We start from the raw sequence: 15,578 nt of genomic DNA, 5'->3' as shown, positions 1-15,578 counted from the left end.
GGTCCTTTCAGAATGGCTCTCCTAGGTTACTTTGGAACTAAATTATAAAGATTTATATAAAGGTTTCAAACTCTGGAGAAGGAGATGCTATACCTATTTTTCTGAGCCATATCTTGAACCACCAAACATATAGTTTTAAGACCTAAAAGACAGGAAGAGAATTCACTGAATGCTATGATGGCTGTTGTTCAACAATGGTGAGGAGGGTATCTTTTAATTTTTTCCAATTTTTTCAATAACTTAGGAGCATGTATTATTTTACTTTTAAAAAGTAATAAAAATAACTTCATTTTTAAATGCTTGAGTGTTCAAGAACTTAAATGTATCTTTCAATGTTTTAATGTAGATGGCTTCATCATAATATTGTAATAGACCTAGTCCTGGTAGACACAGCTCCTTTGAAAATGATGTATATTTTATGAGCACCTGCTAAGACTGTTCAACCTCATATTCCAGTTTCTAGTTGTAATAATGTCAGATATAAGAGGGTAATTAATATGGTGTTGGTGACATGCATTTCACATATGTGATAGATGAAGAAAAATTTAAATTAGAAATAATCAAACATCTAATATGCCTGAGAGTGGCTTCAGAACAATGACTCTTAACTGGGAACAGCTTTGGCCCCATTCTCAGGGGAATTTAGTAATTTCTAGAAGCCCTTTTCATTGTTCCAAAATAGAAAAGGGGAGTGCCACTAGATTCTAATGGAGAGAGAACAAGGATGCTGTTCAACACCCTACAGTGTGCAGGACATCCCCAACCAGATCCAAATGTCAGCGGTATTAAGGTTACGAGCCTTTACTTTAGAGTAATTGTTTCCAGGGAAGCTATGGTCTATTATTCAGTTGGTTAAGAATGCTTCCATAAAACAAACACAATTAACAAGAAAGGTTAAAATGGAAAATTGGAAGCAACCACTCTCGGGCTAAGTAGCAGTATGACATGACTTAAACACTGCGTAGAAGGAAAAGATTATTGTATAAGATACTACCTACCAAAGCATGGAGAAATCTCGCGCACACCATATATTTTAACACTTAGCAGAAAGAAATTAACCGTACTGTTCCACATGACCCACTCCAATAATTAAGAGTGCTTCCAGACAGAAACCGCTACACTTACAGAGCCTATCTAGCAGATCTGATACCTATCTTCTCATTCTGTCCTGAATGTGGATCCCTTTATGCAAGCAAGCATCTTCCATATGCTGGAGAATCATTATTAAGTCACCCACTAAATGAAAAAAAAAATGAGTTCCCTTAATTCTTCTCCATAGCTCTTTAACTTTCCATTCCTTTAATCATCTCTGTGGTTTCCCACTGAGTCCTCTTGGAACTTGTACTTGCTTAATTGCAGAATCCAGGACTTGAAGAGCATGAGCCCTGCTGAGTACAGAAGAATCTTCATATTTGTAAAGAGTAATGAGAGGGAAAAGTCCCCCTTGCTAAACAAGGGCCGCAGAGTCATAAATGACTAATAACTCTGATTCCCGCAAGGTGGCACTAACCATCACACTCTAATATAAAGACCAGGGCTGCTCTCTGGTATTCCAGAGACGAATTAGGAATGACAAAACATAATAACACATATGTGTGAAAACATTATTATGAAATCCATTGCTTTGCTAACTTAACAAAGTTGGTTTTTTTTTTTTTAGTTTTAGAAAAAAGAAGAGAACCTAAAGTGTAAGCAAATCCTTATTTTTCTGTTTTCATTCTGTCTTCATGACAATTTTCTTGAATGTTCCTTGCAGTAGTCCTTAAAAGTGAACTGGCATGGGAAAGTTTCAGCAAACTGTTTAATGCCCTATCTCAATATTCATGCAAGAGCATATAATTCCTCAAATACAGGTCTTAAATCCCACTACCAGAAAGTGGTGATCTTGCCATTTCCATAGCTTAGGAAAACAAGTTGTATGATTCCTTGGAGCAAAATACCCCTCACCTTTTCTGCAAGCCATGTAAATAGCAGCTTCTGCACTACGATGGGCCTAACTGAAAGCACAGAAATATGATTTACACTGCATGGTGCCTCTTCAGATATTCCAAACATAGCTTCTGAGAGGGCGCACACTTGCAGAGCTTCAATTTCTTCTCCAAAACGCTGATGCCAATTACGACTTCCCACTTGATTACAGTAATAGAGTTAAGCAAAATTAATAAGCTGTCTCTTAGCAGGTGTGCCTGGAGCAGCACAATAGGTAATGGGTTCTGTGACATTTATTAGTTCAATTTCTAAACTAAACCTTTGCGTAAAAGATTTAGGGGGATTGAATGCATTTTAAAGGCTGCTGATTCCATTATTATAAAACAAACCCAACCCTACTTAAACAACTTTTAAATGGTCTCATTATTTCTAAGGCAACATTTATCCCTCAAGGCACCTCCCTATTCTAAGACAGGACCTATATAAAGAGAAACATCTCTGAGTGCTCACACAAGAATTTGCCATGGAACCTAAAATGTAAGCTGAAACTTTATTTTCAGGATGAGGTAACCATTAAAGTTAGAAAGCAGAGCTTATCTACACTAACATTTGGAAAGCTTTAGAGGAAGATATCTTAAATGTATTTTAAGATATTTAATATGGGAAAGGAGTTTAAAAATAGAAAAGGAAGTGCCTGGGAAACAAGAACAAAGGGCCAGAGGATAAACAGCAGTCTGGTGAAGATGTGTTAACAGTGAGGTAATCAGCAGTCATACAGGTGGAAGAAGGTCTCGTTGTTATACTGTAGAAATATTCTGGAAGATGTAGTGGAACATAACACTGTCCTATGGGAATAAAAGTTGTGCCAGAGGCTTGTCTCCCATATGATGTAGGAGTATTTCACAGATCATGGAGCAGGACTGCTGATAGGCATGGCCTGCTATTTGCCATGCATGCGAAGACAGGCTACAATGGTACTTGTACCTGCTCTATATTGAGGTCCACAGGCTTTTGGTCCTCTGAAGCACAATATTTCTCCTTGCCTGGAGCTCTAACTACAACTTTACCCAAGTCTAACTCTTGCTTTCCTTCCACTGCTGCCATCCCTTGCAAGATTGGCTTCCTTAGATAGCCTGTCTTTGGGACACCCTACATGTATATCATTCCCTTCTCTGCTATCCAAAGAAAACTATGACAGCAGCAGCAAAAACAGCATTAGCATATACCCTAGCAAGAATAGAGCCCCAGTAGCTTACTGTACCCATAGCCACTGACTTTGAACCAGGAATTGAGTTTAAATCTTAACTCCTGACAATATGAGTTGGAAGCAGAAAAACTGGCATGACTGGGAAGCTCAGAAGGAATATAGAGTCTCAAAACCCAGTGGGACAGTTAAATCAGAATTTGTATCTTGACCTGGTCCTAGATGACAAATCTGCTGAAACCAAAGCTTGGAAACCTCTTGTTTTTACATTTTTTATCATGAATTTTGTTTTTAAGAATCTAATACATAAATGCACTCTATTCATATCATCCTTGCACCTCCTTCTCCCCTTCCAACTTTTCCTATGTTTCCTCCCATATCCTCTAAACTTCATGTTCTCTTCTTCTGTAGTTATTATACATATGCACATACACACTAAGCACATACAACCTATTGAATCCAAATTAATGTTGCTCATATGTGCACAAGTTGAGGACTGACCACTTAGACTTGACATGTCAAGGAAGTCCTCGACTTAAGGAACTCACATGCTGATCCTAGGGCTACAAAATCTACCATTAGTCTCTGAGGAAAATGTGAAAGCCTCCCTGTCCTTACTCACTTATAGCCAAGATTAGCTCCCGCCTCTGGGCAAAGCCTATGAGGCGCTCCGAATCTCTCGAGACCACCACAGGAAAGCCATTGTAGTCTGTCTCTTTTATGAGAGTCTCCACGTCCTCCACAGTCATGCTGTCCTGGGTTAGTACTGACAAAGGTGGTTCTCCCCTCCGGGGCCGCATCACATCAGTGGCTAGGGTACGGTGAGTGAACTCATCCTTCACATCAAGAAATGGGTACCCATTCAGATGGATGTGGGCTTCATAAATCCCTTCTTTCCCAAAGGCATCAGCCACCCACTTGCTGGTAACAGCGGCTGCCATCAGGGGTACAATATATTCCAGACCTCCAGTCAGTTCAAACATGATGACTACCAGAGACACTGTCATCCTAGTCACTCCACCTGTAATAGAAAAGGACAGTTTTAAAAGCCCAGCCTCAGTCCCCCATGAATGTGTGGTTTACACAAACAAGCTTACAGATCATAATTTTATCCCAAGCAGGTTCTCTAATGAGAACTTTTGGTCCTTCTCATACTTGTTCCAAAGAGTCAGTTCCACAAAATGACTGGGCTCAGGCTCTGTTAAACCCAGCTTTGCCATCAGGACCTGTATATTACCTGACAGGGAGCTCCACTCCCATGAGGAACATGGGTTATATATTCACGCAGATACTGTGTCTGGCTCATTGATGAGTGAATTCTACCAGACTATCCAGACTTCTCACAATGAGAGCATCTCAGAAGCCAAAGAATTTTAGAAATTTTAAAGAATATTAGATTGGACAGGGATCTAGCTTTTCCTAGGCATTCAAAGGCAATTCCAAAAAAATTCTACTCTAATAAACTTAAACCAGGATTTCTTAACCTTAATATGCAAGATATAAGATATCCACTATTAAGAAGGTCATATGCTTATAAGCTAAGCAGCCTCTGTGCCCTCTACCCACTACACCCAAGTGGCCCTTGTAGTTATGGTAAAGGAAAGTATCTCCAATATCATTTGTTGCAAAGCCATATTCTAGATCAGTGGTTCTAGACCTTCCTAATGCTATCACCCTTTAATGCACTGCCACAAAATTATTTTATTGCTACTTCATAACTGTAATTTTGCTACTGTTATGAATTGTGGTGTAAATATCTGTGTTTGCCCATGTTCTTACACAACCCTTGGGGTTTCAATCCACAGACTGAGGATCAGTGTTCTAGATGGTACATCTGTAAGATCAGCCTGGGTTTTTGAATGACTGGACAGAGGAGAACCTTCTCAAACGTACATACGTGTGTGTGTGTGTGTGTGTGTGTGTGTGTGTGTGTGTGTGTGTGTGTGTGTGTGTGTGTTGAACAAGGCATGAGCTATCAAAACATAGGAATTTACTTGTTACCAGAGTACAGTCTATACCTATCCCAAGCAAAGCCAATGACCAAATCCCTCTTTCTTCTTATCTGATCTCTGCCCTCCTCCTTCCCCACCTATGGCTGTACCTAGACAGGCTGCAGCTCCCACCATCGCATAAAGCCCTGGTGTGACACAGTCCGCTCCAGGCCTGCACCAGTTCCTGAAGATGATCCAGTCATGATGATGGTAGGCCAGCTGCTCCACACCAATTCCCACCATCCGGCCTGCCATGGCTCCTACAGCCATACTGGGGATGAAGAGACCTGAGGGAATCTCGAAGAAGCATACAGAGAAAAGGCAGCCTGAGAAAAAAAGGCCCAGTTCACCCAGTCCCAGGAAGAGTAAGAGTCTCCCACCCCCACAACATTTGCATTTGGCTTAGTTCCTCACAGGAAACACAGCTCTTCAAAACAAGGAAGCTGGGGAAAGGTGAGACAAATGATTTGACCCACACAGTCACTTAGGTGGTGGAGTCCACTGCAACTCAAAAAGAACAGTTTGACACTTTCATTTCCTCTCCTTCAAAGGCCAGCCCCTTTGCCTGCTGTGCATTAAAGAATAAACTTGACTGGAGATAACATTCCAAGCCAGCATCTGCCACCTGAGCCTCTCACCACTTTCTCACCCCCCTAGCTGTGTCATTCTCACTGGCTTTGAAAATTAAATGTCAAAGCCACAGCATGAGAACAGATGAGAAGGGCCTTCATTTGCTCCCAGGTAAAATAAACTGAGTGCACTGCAACACATAGCTGTCCTAGATCCTCCAAAAGCTTTTCAAAGACTTAGTGCTCTCATCAAAGGCTGATGGCTGGACACCTATCAGGGGAGGAGAAAAATACCCCTTTCATGACGCAACTCATTTTCCAAGTAGCTTTCAGAATATTTTCCAAACATTTCAGGGGCAGCAAGAAAGCTGACTAATAGGTGTTGGTAGTGGTGAGTTTTCTACGTTTATGAGTGAAAACGTATTTTGGTTTAGCTGGTGATCATATGTCTGCCTCAGAACTCTCTGACTCCCGAATTCACTGAGAATCCACAAGCTTGTCGATCTCACAGCAGCTGCTCTTCTCACCACCCCAGTAGCCATCAATCTGAGGATGAAAGCAGATCTTTAACTTCACTGAAGTGAAGAAGGCATCCTCTTGTGTAATTTCTAGAGTTCGGAATGATCTTGGAGAAACTCTTTCTGAATTTCCCTTGCTTCACAGTTATTGAGTTTCCCTTAACTTCAAAGTAGGCCTTTCTTAGTAAACACTAAAGGGTACCGGTAGGGTAGCATCTTCCTGGAACACAAAGACAAACTCCTTTGATAAGTACTGAAGGACAAGAGTGAGTCATCTGTTTAACGAGTTTTACCCATCTTGTGCCTTACAAAGTCGCCATTTCTGAGAGTCTGTAAAAAGATTTTGAATGTGCATGTTTTATGAAAATTCATTAAGCTGTGGTCAACTCTGTATGAATGGTATATTCTATTTTTAAATAGAAATAACAGTACCATTCACAACAACTAAGAGGCAAAACCAACCAAGCTATCCATCGAAAGTTAACAGGATAAAGAAAATGTGGGATGGGGGCTAGAGAGATGGCTCAGTGGTTAACAGCACTGACTGCTCTTCCAGAGGTCCTGAGTTCAATTCCCAGCAACCACATGGTGTTTCACGACCACCTGTAATAGGATCCAATGCCCTCTTCCGGCATGTCTGAGAACAGCAACAGTGTACTCATATACATAAAATAAATAAATAAATCTTTTAAAAAATGTGGGATTTACATAGAATAAGATACTACTTAGCCAATAAAAGGAACAAAGTATTGGAACATGGTACACCATGGATGAATCTTGAAACCATGTTGCTAAGTGAAAGATGCCAGGCACAAAAGGTCACATATCCCATTCCATGTATATGAAATGTCCAAAATAGGTAAATCCTCAGTGTCAGAAAACACATGAATGGCTGCAAAGTGTAGAGGATGGGAGGGTGAAGAATAACTATTAATACAGGGTCTTTGGGGGAATGAAAATATTCTGAATCTAAATAAGAAATTGCTACCCTATATACATAGATGTACATAAAGGGAATGAACTTTATACTTTAAAATGATAAACTTGGCTTGGCTAGGCATGGCACTAACATCTATAATTCCAGCATTTGAGAGGAGGTGGCTGGTGAATAACAAGTTCAGAGACAGCCTGATCTAAACAGTGAGATTGCTCTCAAGGAGAAAAATAAAGCAATAATAATTCCTCCATAACCTGGGAGGTATGTATATCAGAGTTGGATTAAAACAGTACTTCAAACCAGAATGAAAGAACCTGTCTTCTCTCCAAAAATGGAAGCATGCATTATTATCCACAGCTCTCAAAAACATCAAAATAAAACACGCTCTCAAAAACATCAAAATAAAACACGTATGCAAACAGTCCATGCCATGAACCTACTTGAATTCAGACAGGGGAGCAATAACTCTGTATCCTCATGATGCTGATATAATATTCATGTTGCCTGGTACAGATTCTCGGAATGCTGCCAGCTTTGCCTCTGTCTCCCCAGAGCCATGTGCCCTTGAAGGACAGCATTTTGCATTGAGCTCTGTGAGACTTCATATCTTTTCTTAGGATACAGATGATTCTCAAGGGCTCTCTACCTGCTATCACCTGCTCAGCAGCTAAACCTATACTTGTCTAAGACAATGGAATGACTTGATGCCCAGTCCTGTATCTCGTAAATATCCCACAAATTTGGATGGACCAACTCATATGCAGATTCATTTGGATGGTCCAAGTCATATACAGATTCTTCAACTAGAAAGTAGAAATAGCCAGGTATGATACCACGTGCCTTTAATTACAGTTCTTAGGAGTCAAGAAATCTCTATGGGTTCAAGGCTAGTACGGTCTATATAGCTAGTTCTGCTTACATTGAGTTACACTGTGAGAGTCAGTATTAAAAAAAAACACAATAATATAAAAAGAAAATGAAAATACAATCTCTACTTCATATGCTTGCTATCTAGAGAACTGTTTCCATTCAATTAAAAGAAAACAAAGCTCATGAGAACATTCAAGAAAGATCAGAATTTCTCTTCTTTGAATCATAATTTTATTTGGAAAATAATTTGCTGCACCCCAAAAAACATACCCACTTCCCCTTCTTTCTGCTTCACTTACCTTCATGCCAAAGGTAAATATAGTAATGACTATTTTGAAGATCAGTGCCAAGGCCAGCTGCCACATGGCTGTGTAAACTCCAACCCCAGCTGGCCGGTCCGGAATGTCATCCACAGGCCGAGTCATGTTGGGGTCATTGATATAGTCACAGAGCTGAGAAGACTCAAGAGCCCCACAATCATTGAATAGCTCAGATATGAGCTCACTGGTGCTCTGGCGAGTGTAGGGATTGGGATAAGCAATGATGGCAGTGATAGCTGTCACCACAATGACCTCCAACACTGGATACTTCCCCAGCCTGGTGGTTTTACGCCTCCTGCACCAGGCAATGTTGCAGCGTGTGAAGACGGTTCCCCACAAACCCCCAAAGACTCCAAGCAGGATGAAAGGGAAGAGTTCAGCCATGTACCAAGGTGTATGGTACTCCACATAAAAGAGAACCAGGCGGCTATTTCCAAAGGGGTTGATGGAGCGCAGTGTGAAGGCAGCCACCAGGGCTGCAAAAAATGACCTCCACAAGGTTTTCAAGGGAAAGTAGTAACTGACCTGGGACAAAGAGAAAAATCACAGAATGAGCAGAGAAAGGACTGCTCAGATCCTTTCTCTTGGGTTAGAAGCTAACTGCAGGCACTTGGAATAAAAGACACAGTTTAATACCAAAAGTATATTCCACTCATGCTATCAGTATAGGTTTAGTTGTGACCAAAAAGACACGTAAGTAAATTAATATCTAAACATAAACTCATAAACTGAGAGTACAACTTGGTAGTACAGTATTAATTTAGCAGTCATAAGATCCTGGGCTCACTCTCTAGTACTATAAAATTTAATATAACAAAAGTTGGACAGCTTTAATCAAAATAGGTTTCTGCTATGTTTTGAAGAAAATAAAAGGCTTGGGTATAGCTCAGAGATATAGCAAATGTTTAGTATGCTCCAGGTCCTGAGCATAAATGAGAAAACTTGGTATATGTACTCATAATACTATTGTCACAAAAGTCCTCCCAAACTCAGTGATTCTTATTGTTTGAACCACAGAATTGATCAAGGACTAGAAAATTCTGGCTTACAAGTCAACTCTGACCCAGAAAATTTATATGGAAACAGAGTATTTATAATTATGAATAGTTAGGGTAACAAAAGTAACTACTTATAACCTGAAATATTCATTCAAAAATAGCATTCTTGTGACACATAAGAACTAAATAAAGGTGACATTTCAAAGCCCATAAAGGAAGTTTTCAGCCACATAGCCATACCTACTCATGGATATTGCTGCAAGTACAGTCAAAGGGCACAATGCACAGCTGATGACACCTAGTTACCTAGCTTGATCTTTTCAGACAAAAAAGATTTCCTCACCCTTAGAATGATCCCTTAAGTTTCAAAACTAAGTTGGAAGCTCAGTTGAACGTGTTCCCACACTGGAAATCTCTCCAAAGTTTTTAAATTGGCAATTTAGAAAACAGTATGTGAGAGCACATTTAACAGCAGAAACCATGTCCCTTAATTAACTGAGTTATGCTTATTCAATATTTCTATGCTCTATCAGCCACCCAAGTATTTCTGGCTACTCCAAACCAGGAAAGCCCATTCTGGCCCCTCTCACCTCCTCGAGACTGAAGAGTACACCTCCTATGGGAGCACCAAAGGCCACAGAGACACCAGCAGCAGCTGCAGCGGAAAGCACCTGCAAATCAAGATGTTGAAAGTGAGCTCTGTGGACTTTAGCATGAGTAGGATGAGGTAGAGACTCCAAGAAGTTATGTCCCCTGTCAGTGGAAGTGGTAGGGAACTGGCTCACCTCACGCCTCTTGCCTTCATTCTTGCTATACTTGGAGAAAAGGCTGCTGAAGAAATTGCCACAGCAACATGCCACATGCACCAGTGGCCCCTCTTTCCCAAGACTCAGGCCAGAGGATACAACCAGCACGAGAGTGACAGTCTTGATTAGAAGAGTCCATTTCCCCAAGTAGCCCCTGATGATAAAGCCACTCAAAATAGTCTTTATCTGCAACAGAAGATGGAGAGTGAGGAAGAATGAATTATATTGGTCCAGGACTGGAAAAGAAACTGCAATGGCTAGATCATAGGGATGGAAGGCTATTTCACTTCCTGATTTGACTAGAATTTTGTACCAGTAGAAGTTTGTGTTTTATTACAGCAGCCCTATTCTCTATCCATGGAGACACAGACCTCCAGTGGATACCTGAAACCCAGATTATGTCAAACTGTACATATATATATATATATATATATATATATATATATATATATATATATATATGTTTAATTTATAAATTAAACCCAGTAAAATATTAACACCAGTAATTAACAAAATAAAACATTTTTTAAAAAAATAAAACAATTTTAACAACCAAGATATATTTTCTGCTTGTTTGTCCAACTAATATTAATGCTTTTTGCATTTTAATTATACACATAAAATTTTTGCAATTTGGAGTACACATTGATTGGAATTACCAAAAAAAAAATCTTTTTGAGGTAGAGGTCTCATCCTTACTGGCCTGGAACTCAGTCTCACTACATAGCCCAGGCTAGCCTTGAACTACCACCTTGAACTACCATGGTGGTACCACCTTGTACCACCATGCCCAGTCATAGACTTATTTTTTTAAAAGTAGATATTTTTAGCATACAGAATCCTGGATTTCACTATGATGTTTCCATGTGTATAGGTCATACACTTTATTCCTATTGTCTCATATTGGAAAGGAGTTTGAGAGCAAAGAGAACTACTATCTTGCTCCTTTGCAGACTTGCTTAATTTTGTCAATGCCAAAAATCATTTTATTCCTACAAGTGCATTTAAGTCTTAGCCTAGAGTTAAACCAGATGCAAGTATCCAAGATGGACTTTGCATACTGAAGTCCACTTTCCCAAGTAGATCAATATTTGTCTACCTCTAACCTCTGCCACAATGGGCTAAGAAGACTGAATGTTTACCATAGAGCTAGCAACTTTCAAGCCCCTGGTTGGATTCATGAGATACTAGGCCAATTAATCAAATTCCTACCTAGTTTTCCCAATTGTATGCTATATTATGGAATAATGTTTTCCCTCGTCAGTGCCATTTACATAACATAAAAATGTCTTCTTGTGGACTCTGCCAAGTAATACAACTTCTCAAACAGCAAACATAATGTTTCTCAACATCATCAGAATCACTTAGAGAACTAGCAAATATCAAGGAGCAGTTCTCTCTGCAGAGGTCTAATCAAGAACTAGCTTTCCCAACAGAGATCTAATGTAATTGCCCTGAGATGTAGCCAAGGCAAAGGGAATTTTACAGCCAGATGATTCTAAAATGCTCGGTTCCTGGAAAGAGTAACAAAACCTCTAACTTCTCAATCTTTAAGGGTCATGTTTTTACAATGTCTGCTTATACTGTTTATCAAGTCAATGTTGTTGATTTGGGAGATTATGAATGGGCTAATCCTCAAATTTTAAAGGGCTGTGTACAGAACTTTTTCATCTCAGGATAATGATAGAGACCTCTTGTGTTTTAATGAGATAGGGTTAAAGGAGTGTCACACTATTTAGGCCAAACTGAACTGATTCTCCTGCCTCCACCTCACAAATGCTGAGATTACAGGTTGGCACCAATGTCACTCAGAAAATAGTCTCTCATTTCTCAATTTGAGGAGGAGAGGAAAAAGATGAGGAGAATAGAAAGGGAGAGGAGATGGGGAGAGGGAAGGGAGATACACACACACACACACACACACACACACACACACACACACAGAGAGAGAGAGAGAGAGAGAGAGAGAGAGAGAGAGAGAGCGCTACCAAAAATATCTGTGAGTTCTTTCTCACAGAACATATGAGGGCTGCAGTCAAACGGTAATTCTTGAACTAATATTTAACGAGTGGTGATTAAACTGTTTTAGTGGTAGTTGCCCTAATTGAGCCTGTGTTCTGGGACTCTCAGATCCCTGTATTGAAGGGATGTCTGATTATGCCTGCCCTAATCTAGCCCTTTTGTGTTGCCTCAAATAAGAATATCTATATTCTTTGTCACTTAGTTAATATGGATTTGTACCCCAGGGTACATTATAAAAGCATAATACCACTTAGAAAATCACAAGCATCTAAATTACCTGAGCCTTTGCCAGCAATGACATGTGGTGAATTGAACAATATAATAGGTATTTTGTAATCCTCTAAAATGATTTTATAAAATTGTCGTGATCAAATTAGGAACCAGAAAAGGCAAATTAATTCCCAGGAGATGACCAAATCTAATTACTTCAATTTGAATTGATCGAGACTGAAGCAAACAGAACTTTAGAGAGACGTATTGCAGAAACTCTTAGAAGGTGGTGTTACCCTTAAGAACGAAGCTCTTTCTGATCTATCAATAAATGTTTGTATGAATGCTCATATTTTGTAAAGAACAGAAATCAGTGATGGACAAGTTTTGAGAGGATGCAATTTCTTGTCCAGTTGGTAGTGAACAGTTGTGGCTTTTGGAATTGAGAACTTCAAGAGGAATTTAGGTCTCTTCAAACTCTGACATCCAAGAAAATGGGAGTGTTCATTTTTATGTTATTTGTGTGTATACGTGGTGTGTGGGTGCATTCACACAGGTGAACGCATCCACATATGCATATACAGAGACTAAAAGACGATGCTAGGTGTCTTCTGTATCATTCTCTACTTAGTCCTTGAGACAGGCTTTCTCACTAAACATGGCATTTAGTGCTTCAGGTAGGCTAGCTGGTCATTGAGTTCCTAGGATCTGCCCATCTCCATTCCATAATACTGGGGCTATAAAAACATGCAGCCATGCTTAACTTTTACTTGGGTGCTGAATATTCAAATTCAAGCCTTCATGCTTGCACAGTAAGCACTCTTACCTACCGAGACACTTCCTTTGCTGAAGTGTTCATTTTCAAATGTGCTCTACACAACTTATATAGTGCATTTATTATGCAGAAAAAATATCCAAATTAGCATCTTAAAATTTTAATAGTGGGTATGGTGATGCACATCTCAATCTCAGGCAGGACTCAGGAGGCACAGATACAATGGTTGAGAAAGTTCAAGGTCAGCCTTGCTGGATTATAATTCCACACAGAGCTATATAGTGAGAACCTGACTTAAAATGTTTCTAAAGTGAATTTTACCTAAAATAATCAGGATATTATAGAAGAAAATTCTTAGAAGGATGAGCAATTTTGAAAACCTGTTTTGATGGAGTTTGTAGCTCAACAGCAGAGAACATATTCACATTGTTTTATGATGCTGAGGATGAGACTGGCTCTGCTGTTGAGGTACAAACACAACATACTCTACTAGACCACATGACTCCAGTAAGACATAGTAGCTTTTCTAAGCAGCTCAGCCTATACCTTTGCTAACGTGAAGTAGCGTGGCTCCAACTCCTGCTTTAAGTCAATCTCCACTGTGGTCTAGCTTTTGACAGAGACACCCAGGCCCAGATCCAGGTCTTTAAGTTGGCCCACACTAACATCTACCCCATCTATGAACTGCTTGAGCATGTGAAGGGGCCAGTCCAGCACATTCAAAGGCACAGGGCAACAAAAGAATAGCCGACAGGAGTCCCAGTGAGAAAAAGAGTATTGATAGTGTAGCACCAGAGGCCTTGAACCAAAGCAATGATTCATTATTTATAAGTTGCCTTATAAATAAAACCATACTTAAGGTATCAGTCTGCTTTTTACATTCCACACTTGACATCACTATTATGAGTATCATCTTCATCACATGCCATTTTGTCACATAAGTAACTTGAATGTGCAACTACCACCAATAATGATGTCTACCTTAGACTCAGTAACATCCAACTCTTGGCAAGTAAAAGAACTTGTAACTCAAGCCTAATGACCTTAGGCCTAAGCACCCACAGGAAGGTCAAAGTAGAGAACTGAGTTCAAATAGTTGTCCTCTGATATCCAAGCATGAAAAGTGGCATGTGTAGATCCCCCTACCCCCATGTACATAGTATGCACATACACAAAATAACAAATAAAAACTACTTTTAAAAGATATTCACATTGGAGAAGAAACAAAGTTTACATCTTTCTACACTACAAGATCACCAGCAGAATTATTCATCTCTGGTTCTTAGAAAAAGGAAAAGGATTGATCCAGTGTGCAATTTATTGCTGTTTTAGTATCAATATTGGCCATCTTCCTGTTTGGGGAAAAGCTTGAGTAAAAACATGCTTACTAGGAGGGCAGTGAAATCATAAACTCAGACAGCAATTGTCTAGCCTTTTTATTTTCAGAGTCCCTTAGACTTTGACCATCAAATAAAAAAGCCAGATCTGCAATAACACTTGCTTTGAAGATGCATAATTGCCACCCATGCTATTCATTCATCAGAGACGAATTTAAGCATAATGCAAACCTTTTGACTGCTTATGGACAATTTCCCCCAGAAGAAATACAAGGTGAATTCAGAAAAGTGCCTTTAGTTGAACAGAGTTGCATGGGAAAACACAAAATGTACATTTTCATATGTCTGAAATGCCTACCATCTCACACCTCTGCTAGGGTGCCATGGCTGCCTATACCTGCTGTGACCACTCTCTGCTGATTTTGAATTGTACCCTACTTTAGTCCTTTCAGGCTGCAATTCCTTTAAGCCTCAATCCTCCACAAGCAAGCATCAAGGTTTTCCAACAAGTGAAATATTTATTTGTTGCAGCATTTATGTAGGTAGAGGATATTTAAGATGTGTGATACTGTGAAACTGTTCTTAGCAATTTTCTTTCTTCCTGCGTCAGGTTTTGAGTGTTGTGACCCCACTCTGAACCATTTTTCTCATAAGCCTATAGTTTTTAGTGTGCCATTTTGCATAATGCCATATGCTTTCATAGTGTAAATAGTGCATTAGAGTAGAATTGGCTATACAGAGGAAATAGGGTGGTGTGGTGTTTTGATAAAGAATGCTGCTCTCTATGGGCTCACTGGTTGGAATGCTTAGTCATCAGGGAGTGACACTACTTGGAAGGGATTAGCAGATGTGGCCTTGTTGGATGGACTTTGAAGTTTCAGAAGCTCATCCCAGGCCTAGTGGCTCACTCTCTCTTCTGGATGTAGAACTCTCAGCTACTTCTACAACATTACCTCTGCCTGCACATCACCATGCTTCCTGCCATGATGACAATGGACTAAACCTCCAAAAATATAAACAAGCTTCCAATTACGTAATATGTCAAAATAAACTGCCAAAATTTCAGTATGACATAACAATATATGTTTTACC

At 39.7% G+C, this 15,578-nt stretch overlaps 1 protein-coding gene across 2 annotated transcripts in view; it reads right to left on the bottom strand.

The window, feature by feature from the left end:
- Positions 1-15,578, bottom strand: part of Clcn4 (chloride voltage-gated channel 4) — a 66,211-nt gene that overhangs the window by 13,171 nt on the left and 37,462 nt on the right. For both annotated transcript variants that reach the window (XM_032890514.1, XM_032890515.1), the window contains exons 7-11: positions 10,122-10,328; positions 9,927-10,007; positions 8,318-8,863; positions 5,235-5,421; positions 3,756-4,154 (exon numbers count right to left, since the gene is read on the bottom strand). In XM_032890514.1, the coding sequence (XP_032746405.1) occupies positions 3,756-4,154; positions 5,235-5,421; positions 8,318-8,863; positions 9,927-10,007; positions 10,122-10,328 (1,420 nt within the window). The remainder of the gene's footprint in view (positions 1-3,755; positions 4,155-5,234; positions 5,422-8,317; positions 8,864-9,926; positions 10,008-10,121; positions 10,329-15,578) is intronic.

Source organism: Rattus rattus, chromosome X (assembly GCF_011064425.1).
Source record: "Rattus rattus isolate New Zealand chromosome X, Rrattus_CSIRO_v1, whole genome shotgun sequence".
NCBI classification, from domain to species: Eukaryota; Metazoa; Chordata; class Mammalia; order Rodentia; family Muridae; genus Rattus; species Rattus rattus.
Note: the sequence above shows the minus strand (reverse complement) of the source record. Positions and strands in the feature narration are given on the sequence as shown.